General features: G+C 38.2%; 1 protein-coding gene, 2 non-coding genes and 1 pseudogene across 3 annotated transcripts; all 4 read right to left on the bottom strand.

The window, feature by feature from the left end:
- Window positions 1-186: 186 nt before the first annotated feature.
- LOC147273553 (geraniol 8-hydroxylase-like) lies at window positions 187-1,840 on the bottom strand. The gene is made up of 2 exons (XM_086256718.1): window positions 923-1,840; window positions 187-789 (listed from the first exon to the last, which is right to left on the bottom strand). Exons 1-2 carry the CDS (start codon window positions 1,835-1,837, stop codon window positions 187-189), a joined length of 1,518 nt encoding a protein of 505 aa, XP_086112844.1. The 5' UTR covers window positions 1,838-1,840.
- A 950-nt stretch (window positions 1,841-2,790) lies between these two features.
- LOC147273552 (U1 spliceosomal RNA) lies at window positions 2,791-2,951 on the bottom strand. The gene has a single exon (XR_015119781.1). It is a non-coding gene; the product is annotated as a U1 spliceosomal RNA (small nuclear RNA).
- A 3,550-nt stretch (window positions 2,952-6,501) lies between these two features.
- On the bottom strand, window positions 6,502-6,671 carry LOC147273551 (U1 spliceosomal RNA; annotated as a pseudogene).
- A 1,962-nt stretch (window positions 6,672-8,633) lies between these two features.
- On the bottom strand, window positions 8,634-8,794 carry LOC147273550 (U1 spliceosomal RNA). The gene has a single exon (XR_015119797.1). It is a non-coding gene; the product is annotated as a U1 spliceosomal RNA (small nuclear RNA).
- Window positions 8,795-12,214: the final 3,420 nt, after the last annotated feature.

Here is a 12,214-nt window from a genome sequence, read left to right as displayed (position 1 = left end):
AGCATCTACAATGTGGACACCGTTCTTGTAACAAACAGATTTAAGGATAGAAAATCAATACCTGATATATATAGAACTTCCGCATGATATATGATGCCCGCACCACATCATTAATTTTCCATTATTGAGATATTAAAATTCACAACATAATTTTCCATTATTGTTGAAACCAATGGGGTTGTCCTCTTACTTGGGCACAGCTCTGAGAGGCTGAGCCATCTGTAAGGTGAGCCCAAATTTCTCCTCCATGTTGATAGTCTCTGGCAAAACCCCATCTTCAAGCTTCCAATCAAAGGAGTTAAGAAGCGACCCCAACATCAACTGTAACATTCGCATTGCCAATGGCAATCCAGGACATATTCTCCTTCCACTACCAAATGGGATAAGCTCAAAGTTCCTACCCAAAACATCAATTTGATCTAATCCCAAGAACCTCTCCGGCATAAATGAGGTTGGCTTGTCCCAAATGCTGGGGTCCCTGCCAATGGCCCATGCGTTCACTAGCACTTGTGCACCCTTTGGAACTGTATAACCCCCGATTTCTACGTCTGCTTCGGCTTTGTGGGGGAGTAGCAAAGGAACTGTCGGGTGCAACCGGAAGATTTCTTTGATTATTGCTTGTAAGTAAGGGAGTCGAGTAATGTCGGATTCCTCGACTTGTTTTCCTCTTCCAATGATTTGCTCCATCTCGGCTTGAGCTTTCGACAGGCTTTCCGGGTGTCGTAGTAGTTCGGCCATTGCCCATTCCAATGTGGTTGCAGTTGTATCTGCCCCAGCAGCAAATAGATCCTATATATTGCATGCACAATTAATTGGCTATTAATTTGTTTCTCTTTCTAATCATAACGATCACAATAAACTCAAGTAGGTTCCTATTATCAAACAAGTTGATCAAGAAATTAAAGAAAAAGTCGGGACTAACCAGAAACAAATGTTCAATTTCGGTCTTGTCCATATCCTCATTCTCCTCAGAGATGTTTAAAAGAGTATCTAGCATATCATTATTAGTGACATAATCATCCTTTTTTCTTGATTCCAATCTTTGGATGATGAATTGGCCAAAGAGATCCATCATTTTTCGAAAATGATTGGTCATGCGCCGCCTTATGCCTTGAGGGTCAATCTTCCTAAGTACAGGAAAGTAGTCGGCTAGGTTTGGTTTGGCAGCCTCTTCCATGATACCCCACACCACCTCCTTGAACTCTCTCGCCGTCTCACTACTCGTGTCTGCCAAATCCACAGAGAAGACAGTACGCGATAACAGATTCAGCGTAGTTTTAAAAGCAGCTTTTCCAATATCTACTGCTTTACCCGCTACCAAACTGTTATGTACATCGTTGATCAGCTCTTGAACTTTTATGCGCCGGAGGCCTTGGTTGGCATCAAGAATCTTAGTGGCAAACAATTGTGACTTGCAAATTCGGCGGAGGTTTCTCCATCTATCTGAAATAGGTACCCAAGAGATGCCGTACTCGCCATGTTTGGCGGCTTGGACTGCGTCTGGGACGGTTCTGTAGCACAAGGACTGGTCGTGGGTTCGGAGGATTTGTTTGGCCATGGTTGGCGAAGAAACTACAACTGTGGTTATTTGGCCAAGTTGCAAACTCATTATGGGGCCATAGCGTTGGGAAAGCTTAGTCATGGAGACGTGGGGTTTGTCGCCAATCTCCAACAGATTCCCGATCAAGGGAAATGGCTTTGGTCCCGGTGGAAGCCTAAGCCTTCTGTGATTGGCTTTGCTTCTTCTTCTTCTTGAACTTACAAATGAATGGAGGACTTGGATTGAGATCCAGGAAAAGAAAACGCATAATAGTAAACAACTCAAGAAGTTTTCCATCTCTCTTTTCAGCACATGAATCATCATTCCACTGGTGGCATTTATATTTTTGGAGAAGTACTTGTTACTACTGCTACTTTAATTTACAAGCTAGTATGCTGTCAGAACAAAAAAGAAGTATGACGTGGAGAAAATAAAGTCAACTTACATCCAAGTTGTACTTCTAATCTGATTCATCGTGTTTATATCCCACCCAAAATGGGACATGGCCCACGTGAATATTTTGAGAGGTTGCTGTGATATTTCTAAGTGGATATCAGCAAGTTGAAGTAAAAGACGGGCCAGCAAGTATTAAGTTATTAACCCAAACTCTTGACCGAACATATTTGCAAGTCAGTCATCATCCTTATCTCATTCTCTAGTCATCAGCAACAGTTATCCACTACTAAAGTAACTCATCTACAGTTGTTTACCTATTCTAAAAAATTAGTTATTCTAAGTCACATATCTGACTACAAAACTTAAGGACAAAGTAAATGACTTATTATAAAAAAGGAGCTAAAAAACAATTTGAAAAGACCCTCTTCAACACACAACCCAAAAAATCTCACAAAAATGTGAAATTAGCCCTAAGGTATAATTTTTACCAAATTAGATTCTTTTTTTTTTTTTTTAGTACAAAACCCAACAAATTAAGGTTTGCATTTTCAAAGAAACAAGAGATTCGATCTTATTCTCATTCATTGGATTTAGCATTATAATATTAATAAATCATAATGAAAACGGAGTACCCGTTTCAAAATTCCAAGATAGCATTTTCAAAATAGGAAAGAACAAACCAACTTCCTAACTTAAAAAATAATACATCAGGAACTATATATGCCAAGAAACACCAGGTTGTTGATTTCTCAGTGATGTCTAACCAAAAGAAACCAAGAAATTGAAGGAATTAATGTAACAAATAGCATGCATATACCCGAGCAACTATAAGAATTTTGAACTATGGTTTGGGACGAGGGCCGCGCGAACGCAGGCCCTCACTGCAACAAATAATGATGTAGGCTGTACCACTTGGGTAGACCTTAGGCGAGCGCCCCTCTCAAAGTGCAATGGAGGTCACCAACCTAGGCCATGGGCCTTCTTGATCGCCCATTCACCCCATCCAGGTAAGTAGGTTTTACCAATCCACACATCTCTCTTATGTACCATCACTTACACATGCCTCCTCTTACTCCTTTTCGATGTGGTACCTATTACCCATTATAGAACATCTTTTACTAACATCTTCTACAGTATGAATTGAAATTCTTTCTGACATATAAACATTATAATGTATGTCTACCTTTCGTGAACTTGATGGATGATATTTTATAGATACAAACCTATTTGCTTGTTTCATTTTCGACAGCATCGGATCATCTTAATTTCAATGGGGAAACAGCTTGCCCATATATGGCCTACAATGAATTGCTTATTTTATTTCAGCGGGAAGGTAGTACTATATATAGAGCTCATCTATCATTTTTCAAAATCCTTTTTCCCAACTTTCTCACATGGTATATATATATATGAAGCTTAGCTTACAGAACTTCGTGTGAAAGAGATGAGAGAAAAGTTGTAAATATAGTTGGGTTCTAAAGCATTTTCTTTTTTGGATAAGAAGAAGAATGCTTAGCAGCTTTTCAGTGCCCCCGAACAAAAATAAGACGAAATCCCAACCTCAGATATTAAAAAGATATTATTAATACATGAGGTCACAAATGTCAGACAAGGACACAAATATTTGTAGCAATTCTTCTTTATATTAGGCATGATTTTTGTGCCTAATATTGCCACAATCATGTACCCCAAAAAGTGAATAATAGGTTGTCTTTGTGCTCAATGTAAAAAAAGTGTGAGTGTACCGGATCCATATTTGTGCGTTTTGGCCGGAATGAGTGTTTTTCTAGTACTAGTGAGTAGTGTACTAGTGTTATATATATTAATTCAATGTTTGCTAATTATCTCTGCACTATCTGCTGGCCAATTTATGGGAACCTCTAAAAGTCACAAATGTGCTAGTCAGTAGTCATTCTCATTTATAACGCAAATTATAGGAACAACATGCCATCATTAATTAAGTTCTAAAGCATATATGTAATACAGAAATAAGAGGCTCAATGGCTCCTAAAAAATTAAACTTAAACTGTTCCAGGAGATATTAGATTGGAGCCAGCTTGCGTTTCAGTTTTCACTCACTATGCCTCCATAGCTATCTAAAAGAACAGATGCATCGCGTCGATTATTAACTCCACACAAGAATTGACGCTAGAAACAGAAATTATTAACAAAAGAACAAAGTCAATGTAAACATTCTTGCGTCGATTGTTGTTCTTGTCCCATATCTGAGTAAGTTGAGTTACGGCCGGCCACCAGATTGGTTGAATGGGAAAGAGAGAGAGAGAGCTTTTGGTTTTTCCACATAGTAATAGGAAAAAGGAAAAGCAAATAGAGAAGGCAGCTGCTACCATTCAGTTGGAGGAAGTGTTGATGCAAAGATTCGTAAGAGAGATGCAACAACTTAAGGAGGATGATCTGGCTGACTAGAAGCCTTGTTAGATGATAAGGTGGATGTCGACTTGAGATCTTCCTGCACGAACACAAAATCAAAGGAAAAGGACCGGTGTAGTACCAGCCAAATACGCTCCGATGATGAAGTCAGTGAAGTGTATTTGAAGGTGTTTGAGTAAGAACAAGGAAGAACAAGTGATGAACTTGGGAGAATATAGAAGAACAATGTAAGATCTTCTGGGTTTATTCTCAGCAAGTTGTGTGTATTTTGATAGGCCTTTTGGTGAGTAAAATTATGTGTGTCTTTTTGTGCACATAAGTCAGTTTATATAGGCAAAGGAAGTTGTGAAAGGTAAGTTACCTGCATGAGAGTAAATGGTTGAGAAGAGGCCACGCGTTCGGCCATGAATAGTAGCATGCACAGCTACCAATCTCCTCTACATTTAATGTTGCATTCAATGCAAGTATGGAAGATCAAGTGAGATGTCCTAATAGTCATGGGTATGAGCTGGGATATCCCATCTGTCAGAGAGTCATGTCAGAGATATTCGAGTAAGGTGGTTCGTCCTGACTCCAATCTTCTAGAATGACGATGGCGTCCGAGCCGAGTCGATCATAGATATTGTATACGTATGTATGAAACATATCCATGTTCGGATAGGGCATAGATGAACTGGTCTAGACGGGTCCGACGTATAATGTGACAGTCGCCATTTGACGGTAGTTTATTGTCTGAGAAGATGATCACCAGGAGCCGAGCCGAGCCGAACTAGGATAACCAAGAAAAGATGAACACTCAATTTCTTAGAAGATCCTCAGATCGGGTCGGATCGGATGTGGGGGATCCGTTGAGATGAGCCGATCCGAACTGGCAATGAAAGCATTGCCGAGCTGGTATGGTAACATGGAGGTCCAAGTTTGACCCATTTGACCGTTGAAAAGTCAAAACTTGAAGTTGGATCTGACCAGCCACGTGTCGATCCATGATTGGTTGTTAAATCCATGTGGATTTATCCACAAACAGGAAGCATTAATTTTTTTTTCTAGTTGTTAAATGGATTGAGTTACCATTCAGTTGGACTAGCTTCCCAGTCCTACAATTATTATTTTTTTGGAAATGAAGGCCTCGTTTGGTGCATAGGATTGGATATGATTGAATGAATGGCAAAATTATATGTATTCAAGGAATAGTCTTCTAACTTTAAGGAAAAAAATAAAAAAGAGATAGACTAATCATAGAAAAAAACTTATCTCTTTCAATCCCCCCCAAAATGGTGGGATTAGGATGGATAAGCTTCCCCTTATAGCTAATCCATCTTCTTCCTTCAAGTTAGAAAACACCCTTCATCTTCTTCCTTCAACACATATGATTTTGCCATTTATCCTATCTTATCTAATCCTATGCACCAAACGAAGCCGAAGAGTTTATTTACAGTTTTGCAAACTATCTCAACATTAAGAGCCTTCTGGATGTTACCTGCCAGACTGTTGCAGACATGATCAAGGAAAAGACTCCTGAACAAATTCGCAAGACTTTCAACCTCACGAATGACTTCACTCTTGAGGAAGAAGCAGAGGTTCGCAAGGAGAACCAATGGACATTTGAGTGACCTGCAGATCGAGATCCTTCTTAACATGCAATTAATGTTGATACTAGTATGATAGGAATGTTTAGGAATGTTGATATAATTACAGGGTCGGTTTATATTCTGCTTCCTAGGGCTTCTGTTCTCGAGTGGAGAATAGTTATGTTTTAGGTCTCCTAATTGAACCGGTTTTTGTTATGTACGTGATTGCTTTAATTTTTACCAAATTAGATTCCGTTTTTTATTACAAAACCCAACAAAGGTTTGCATTTACAAAGAAACAAGCGATTCTTATCCTTATTCTCATGCATTCGATTTAGCATTATAATATTAATAAATCATAATGAAAACTATGAGTAAAATACCCGTTCCAAAATTCCAAGATAGCATTTCCAAAATAGAAAAGAACAAACCAACTTCTTAACTTGAAAAATAATACATGAGGAACTATACCAAGAAACACCAGGTTGTTGATTTCTCAGTGATGTCTAACCAAAAGAAAACAAGAAATTGAAGGAAAGAAACAAATAGCTTTTGTATATACCCAAGCACCTAGATCGAAGAATATATTTTGAACTATGGCTTGGGACAAGGGCCGCGCGAACGCAGGCCCTCGCTGCAACAAATAATGATGTAGGCTCTACCACATGGCCACATGGGTAGATCTTAGGCGAGCACCCCTCCCAAAGTGCAATGGAGGTCACCAACCTAGGCCATGGGCCTTCTTGATCGCCCATTCACCCCATCCAGGTAAGTAAGTTTTACCAATCCACACATCTCTCTTATGTACCATCACTTACACATGCCTCCTCTTTCTCCTTTTCGATGTGGGACTTATCACCAACCTACAATTCTTCATGATCTCTCTCCTTGGTTTCCAGTGATTGTATTGATGTTTGATCATATATATTGACTTTACAAATGAAGCAAAGAAAAGTTTCTCAACTATAAGCCCACACCTGCCTTAGTATCTCTCCTTCATGATCTTCGGTGACCAACACACCGTCAGAACCAAGCAAACCTTTGATCCCTTGGAGTATGTTAAGCTAATAATATATGGTTGTCAAATCTGGCTGGTGTCAAAAGATCAAGTGGTGCTAAATCGTTGTCCCTCCCAGATTGTGGGCATATAAGCCGTAAGATCCTTCGAAAGCTAGTTTACAGCATACACCCTCTGCTTGAAGCTAAACATATTGCCTTTCCCTATTGTGTGGTTTCCTGCACGCTTACCAACCCTTGTAAATGCTAGCATTTAATAGCCATTTCATTGAAGAAGGAATACATAATTAACTTGATTTAAAAAATAAAATAAAAATCTGTTTGGGACGTTTGCAAGAAAATGATGGGAATTAAAGTTGGAATTCTATGATTCCCTTAAAACGCATGTATTTGATTCCACAATCAACTTTATATATATGTGGCATCTAAAAAAAGAAAGAAAAAAGCCGAAAATGGTGTATGATCAAAGAACCAAAAAAGATAAGCCATCATGAAGTTTCACATTTGTACTCTGAAGATTGGATGGCCTCTTTGCATGCCAGACATGAAGTGACCCTCTACATCTCCATGAAAACCACAATTACAATGTTATTTTTGGGATATACGGCAAGGGAAAGAACACAGGTAGGTCTAACACTCTAACCTACCCCAATCACATAGCTCTCCGGAGTCTCCCCGCTTTACATTGTTTACCCAGTGCCGTCTTGTCTTCAAGCCTTAGCATCAGGAGTTGATCGATCGTAATTCGATTAAACATACTGATCTTTATCTTGGACAAACAAGTGATTTGATTATGTGAGGGTGTGTTTTAACATATTTTATGAGATTTTCTTTTTATCTATTTGGGAGATGGGGAATCGAACTTGGATGCAAGGGGCAATTATGTAGCCCTTAATTGGGCTATCCCATCGATTGCACATATTTTAAGAGATTCGTTGGTTTATAATTTAAGATTGATATATAGTTTATTGTCAAAGGCTTGTATTTGTTTGTTGGATTTTTTTTTTTTTTTAGCACAGTTGCAATTGCACAATTTGCACCAGATTTTTTGTTAGTGTTCAAAGTCGCTCAATATTGAATCTGATTTCGACAAGTTAAACTTCAAACTCCTTGTCCATTTCAGTGTTTTTGAAAGTTGTGAGACCCTTTTAGGGCTCAGGAGCCAATAATGGCAAGCTAGCTCATTAGAGTTGCACTGACATACATTACTACCAACAACAATTGAGTTATATACAACCTCTTACGATCCCTCTCTGTGGGGTATTAGCCACCGAAATTCAAATGTTAAATGGACAGCGAGGAACAACAAACTAATGATTGCATAACACAAAAAGCATGAACAAACACATCAAAAGATTCAAAACATTACAGATAACCAGATTTGCCTACTCAAAAAGCCAATAAGATCAATTCATTCAAAAGGCTTTTATCACAAGACCATCCATGAAATTGAAGTCAAACCCCACCCAATGTTTAGAGAGGCCTTCACCACCATGCCACAGCAAAACAGACCATCTTACAAAGGCAATAAAAGCGTCCAAAGGTTTGGGCTTTTCCCTATTCATACACGGGTTATGGATCTTTAGCAAAGGAAAAGGACCTAGAAGATAGGTTCAACCATAATTTGAAGGGAACAATTTCAACCATTTCATCCAAGGAAAGAAACAAATAGCATGCATATATATCAAAGCAACTGAAGAATTTTGAACTATGGTTTGGGACGAGGGCCGCGCGAACGCAGGCCCTCACTGCAATAAATAATGATGTAGGCTCTACCACTTGGGTAGACCTTAGGCGAACGCCCCTCTCAAAGTGCAATGGAGGTCATCAACCTAGGCCATGGGCCTTCTTGAACGCCCATTGACCCCATCCAGGTAAGTATGTTTCATTGAACCACACATCTCTCTTATGTACCATCACTTAAACATGCCTCCTCTTACTCCTTTACGATGTGGGATTTTTTACACATCATCCTTCTACCACTCTTACAACAACTGATAATTATGGAGCTTCAAAAGCCAGATTAAAACTCGATCACTACTTATTTAATTGTAGAAACCAGTGGGGTTGTCCTCTGACTTGAGCACATGCAGGTCTCAGAGGCTGAGCTACCCATGTGTAGTAGCTCAGCCATTGCCCATTCCAATGTGGCCAAGCACTCTCGGTCGTGTAAAATACTCTATTGATTTTGTAATGTGAGCTAGTTTATCATCTTGAAAAAATTAGATGGATCTTTTTGACATCAAATACATTAAGTGGATTATTTTATCAAGACAATCTTCGAAGTGAACCAACTAATCATTTATTATAAATTAGACTATAATAAAAAAAAATAAAAGGAATGACCGTACCATAATTGGCTTAATTAGATGGGTTTGGTATCGTGAGACATTATGCCTTGGTTAGGAAGCCATTCATTGATAATATATGATTCTTCATATATCTCAGCTAGTCATGCATGTGCCCTCATGCTACATGCAAGATATAGGAAGCCATTCATCTCTCTCTCATGTATCTGATTCTTCATATATCTTGCATGTAGCATGAGGGCACTAGCTGAATGAGAGAGAGATGGGAAGCAGTACTCCCAATGTATGCATGAGCTAACTAATTAATTTTTCCGTAAGGTGGGGGGTGGAGATGAGCTACCTAATTAACTACCTCTGTTCCTCACTCACTCCAAAGTCTCCATGAATTTGCTAGCTTATATATATGCATACATATATGTCTGCCTAGCTTATCAGTCATGATCGATATTATATCATCGGGGAGAAATATTATTCCCCCATATATCGTTCATACAAGTGAGCTAGCATATATGGCAGTAATACTCTTTTAACTTTGGTGCGTTTCGGGGGGAAAGTTTGATTACCAGCATAGTAGGCCTGTGGCCATTGCTGCACAAACTGCATGTAGTCGTACGGTTCATATATTATGCATACTCATCCCATGCAAACGCACAAAAAACTAGTACTGTACGTACGCACATGCTTGGTTTTGAGTGCCTTTGCCTTTGGTTTGCTTGGGATGAACATGATTAATTAGTCAACCGTACGAGTGTTTGCAATTTGTGCATCAGTAGTCATGTTGCTTACTGTGCTGTATTCAAACTAGTCCCCGGATCGCGCCAACCGTTTCCCTTTACTGTACATGGTTTATGGCTCTACAATTATATACAAACTATCTACCAGTCATCGGTTGGTTCCTGCAGTTCACCTTTGGTAAGAAATTGCTTCACCGAATTCCTCCATAATAGAAGTTCTATTGATCGAGTTTCACAAGGGCCAAAACTGCACTCCACTGATTTTAAGAAACGGTGCAATTTATGTCACTTACTTCTGTCCAAACAGGCAAACAGTAACTAAGTCTTGCATTATTTTACCGCAGATAAATGTTGGAAGAGGATTTTCATCAAATTGATTTTTAAACTTAATGAAACTATATATTAATGCTCAAAAAAAGCTGTATTTTGCATACAAAGATTGGCAGGTTGGGAAGTGGAGAATCAGAATTTGCAGCTTTGGTTCAACATATATATATATATATACACCAATGTGAGCTGTGCTTTGGAATTCCAGCAGCTGACATATGCTTCGGTAAAGGTAACAATACAGTTTTTCTATTTTTTTAATTGGTTCTAAACATTTTGATGCAATTACATTTGCTACTAAAAAAAAGGAAGTGTGGTATATGAATTTTTCTTTAAATTAATTAATTACTAACAAATCATTTTAAATTGCGGGATATCCGCCATATACTATACCATTCAATTTATGATGACTTTATATGGATGGAAAAGTTTCGATGTGGGATTTATTACCCATTATATAAAAACATCACTCTACTAACAGCACTCCTTGCAAAACAGATCGAACATCATTCATTTTTTTGTTTTTAATCAGAAATGTGAGTGTAGACACTACGAGAAATAACCCTTATAATGACTGATCAGAAGGATGATCTGATCTCATTATGTCACTTTGGTTACCAACTGGGAACTCTTAATGTTGATTGTTGTTTTTGCCACATAAAGAGACTCATACTTGTTACAATTTATATATAATAATTCAACTTCAATTTTGAATTAACTTTATAATTAACTCAAACATCAGTTACTTGGTATTTTATATATTACTTTTGCATTTTTAATTTATGTATTAATTTATACTGTTGAATAGACACATGTGGGTCCCAATATAAGAAGAGTCTTAACTCTTAAAGGGCGATTCAATAGTACACTGCTAACTATCACTCGACTTCTCATAAATCTGGTGGAGTGAATACTCTCATCCGTGGCAAAAAACAACCCGTCTCTCGAGTTTTGAATAAAATAAACTCTCAAACCTATCTGCTCTCTCTCTCAAACTCTCTGGATTTCTTGATCTACTCTCAAACCCTCTATGTTGCTCTCTCTCAACTCGATCTGCTCTCTCCTTTTCTCAAACCTTCTCTCTCTCTCTCTCTCTCAAACCCTCTCGATTTGTGCTCTCTCTATCTCTTCAAGCCTCCCACACTCGTAAAACCAAAATGCCCAAATTGAACACCTCTTCCCTGAAGAGATTAGGGAAAATTATTAGAATTATACTATTTAAGTGTATTGATATGTAGAAACTCACATATCGATCATGTTTTCAATGATCCGAACTGTTCAAGTTTTAGTTCCCCACTCAAAGATAATTCTTGCAAAAAATTAGCATCATCAGAGATATAAAAGTGACGTAACAGTGGTCAAATTACTGAACGATCGTGGTTTTTCTAATGATAATCGAATGGGTAGATGAATTTCGATTTAGTCAATTTTTTATAAGGATGATCTTTGACTATGAAAATAGAAAATGAACGGTTCAGATCGTTGAATTAATGAATTGACGATCGTGGTTTAATAACTTTAATTATAGTTGTATATACACATACATTTATGTTTTATTATACTTGTAATGTTGTATATAATTTTAAAAGTTTATTACTTTATTATTTATGGTATTACATAGTTTACACTATTATTATTTACTAACATTATAGTATTATATAATAACTTAATAAGCATATTAATAATTTATTAGGGTAAAACAAACAAAAACCTATTAAATATGTTATGATTCTCAAATTGAGCTTTGGGCAGGCTTCGGGCGCCCCATGGGCTTCAAGAAGATGGCCCAAGCCCAACCCAAAAGACTTTTGGGCAGCCTGGCCCAAATTTCGGGTCAAATCGGGCTTCGAGCCTAATGGGTCGGGCGGGCTTCGGGTGGGCTCGGGCCTTGGGCTTTTTGGTGAGGCCTAGTGGGTATACTAAGTGGTTTAG

Source organism: Dryas octopetala, chromosome 9 (genome assembly GCF_963921425.1).
Source record: "Dryas octopetala chromosome 9, drDryOcto1.1, whole genome shotgun sequence".
Taxonomy (NCBI): Eukaryota; Viridiplantae; Streptophyta; class Magnoliopsida; order Rosales; family Rosaceae; genus Dryas; species Dryas octopetala.
This window is presented reverse-complemented; position numbering and strand designations above follow the sequence as displayed.

Coding starts and splice junctions, on each gene's coding strand:
- LOC147273553 (XM_086256718.1), bottom strand. CDS start 1,837: ATGGAAAACTTCTTGAGTTGTTTACTATTATGCGTTTTCTTTTCCTGG. Junction 790..922: donor AAATTGAACATTTGTTTCTG/GTTAGTCCCGAC, acceptor TGCAATATATAG/GATCTATTTGCTGCTGGGGC.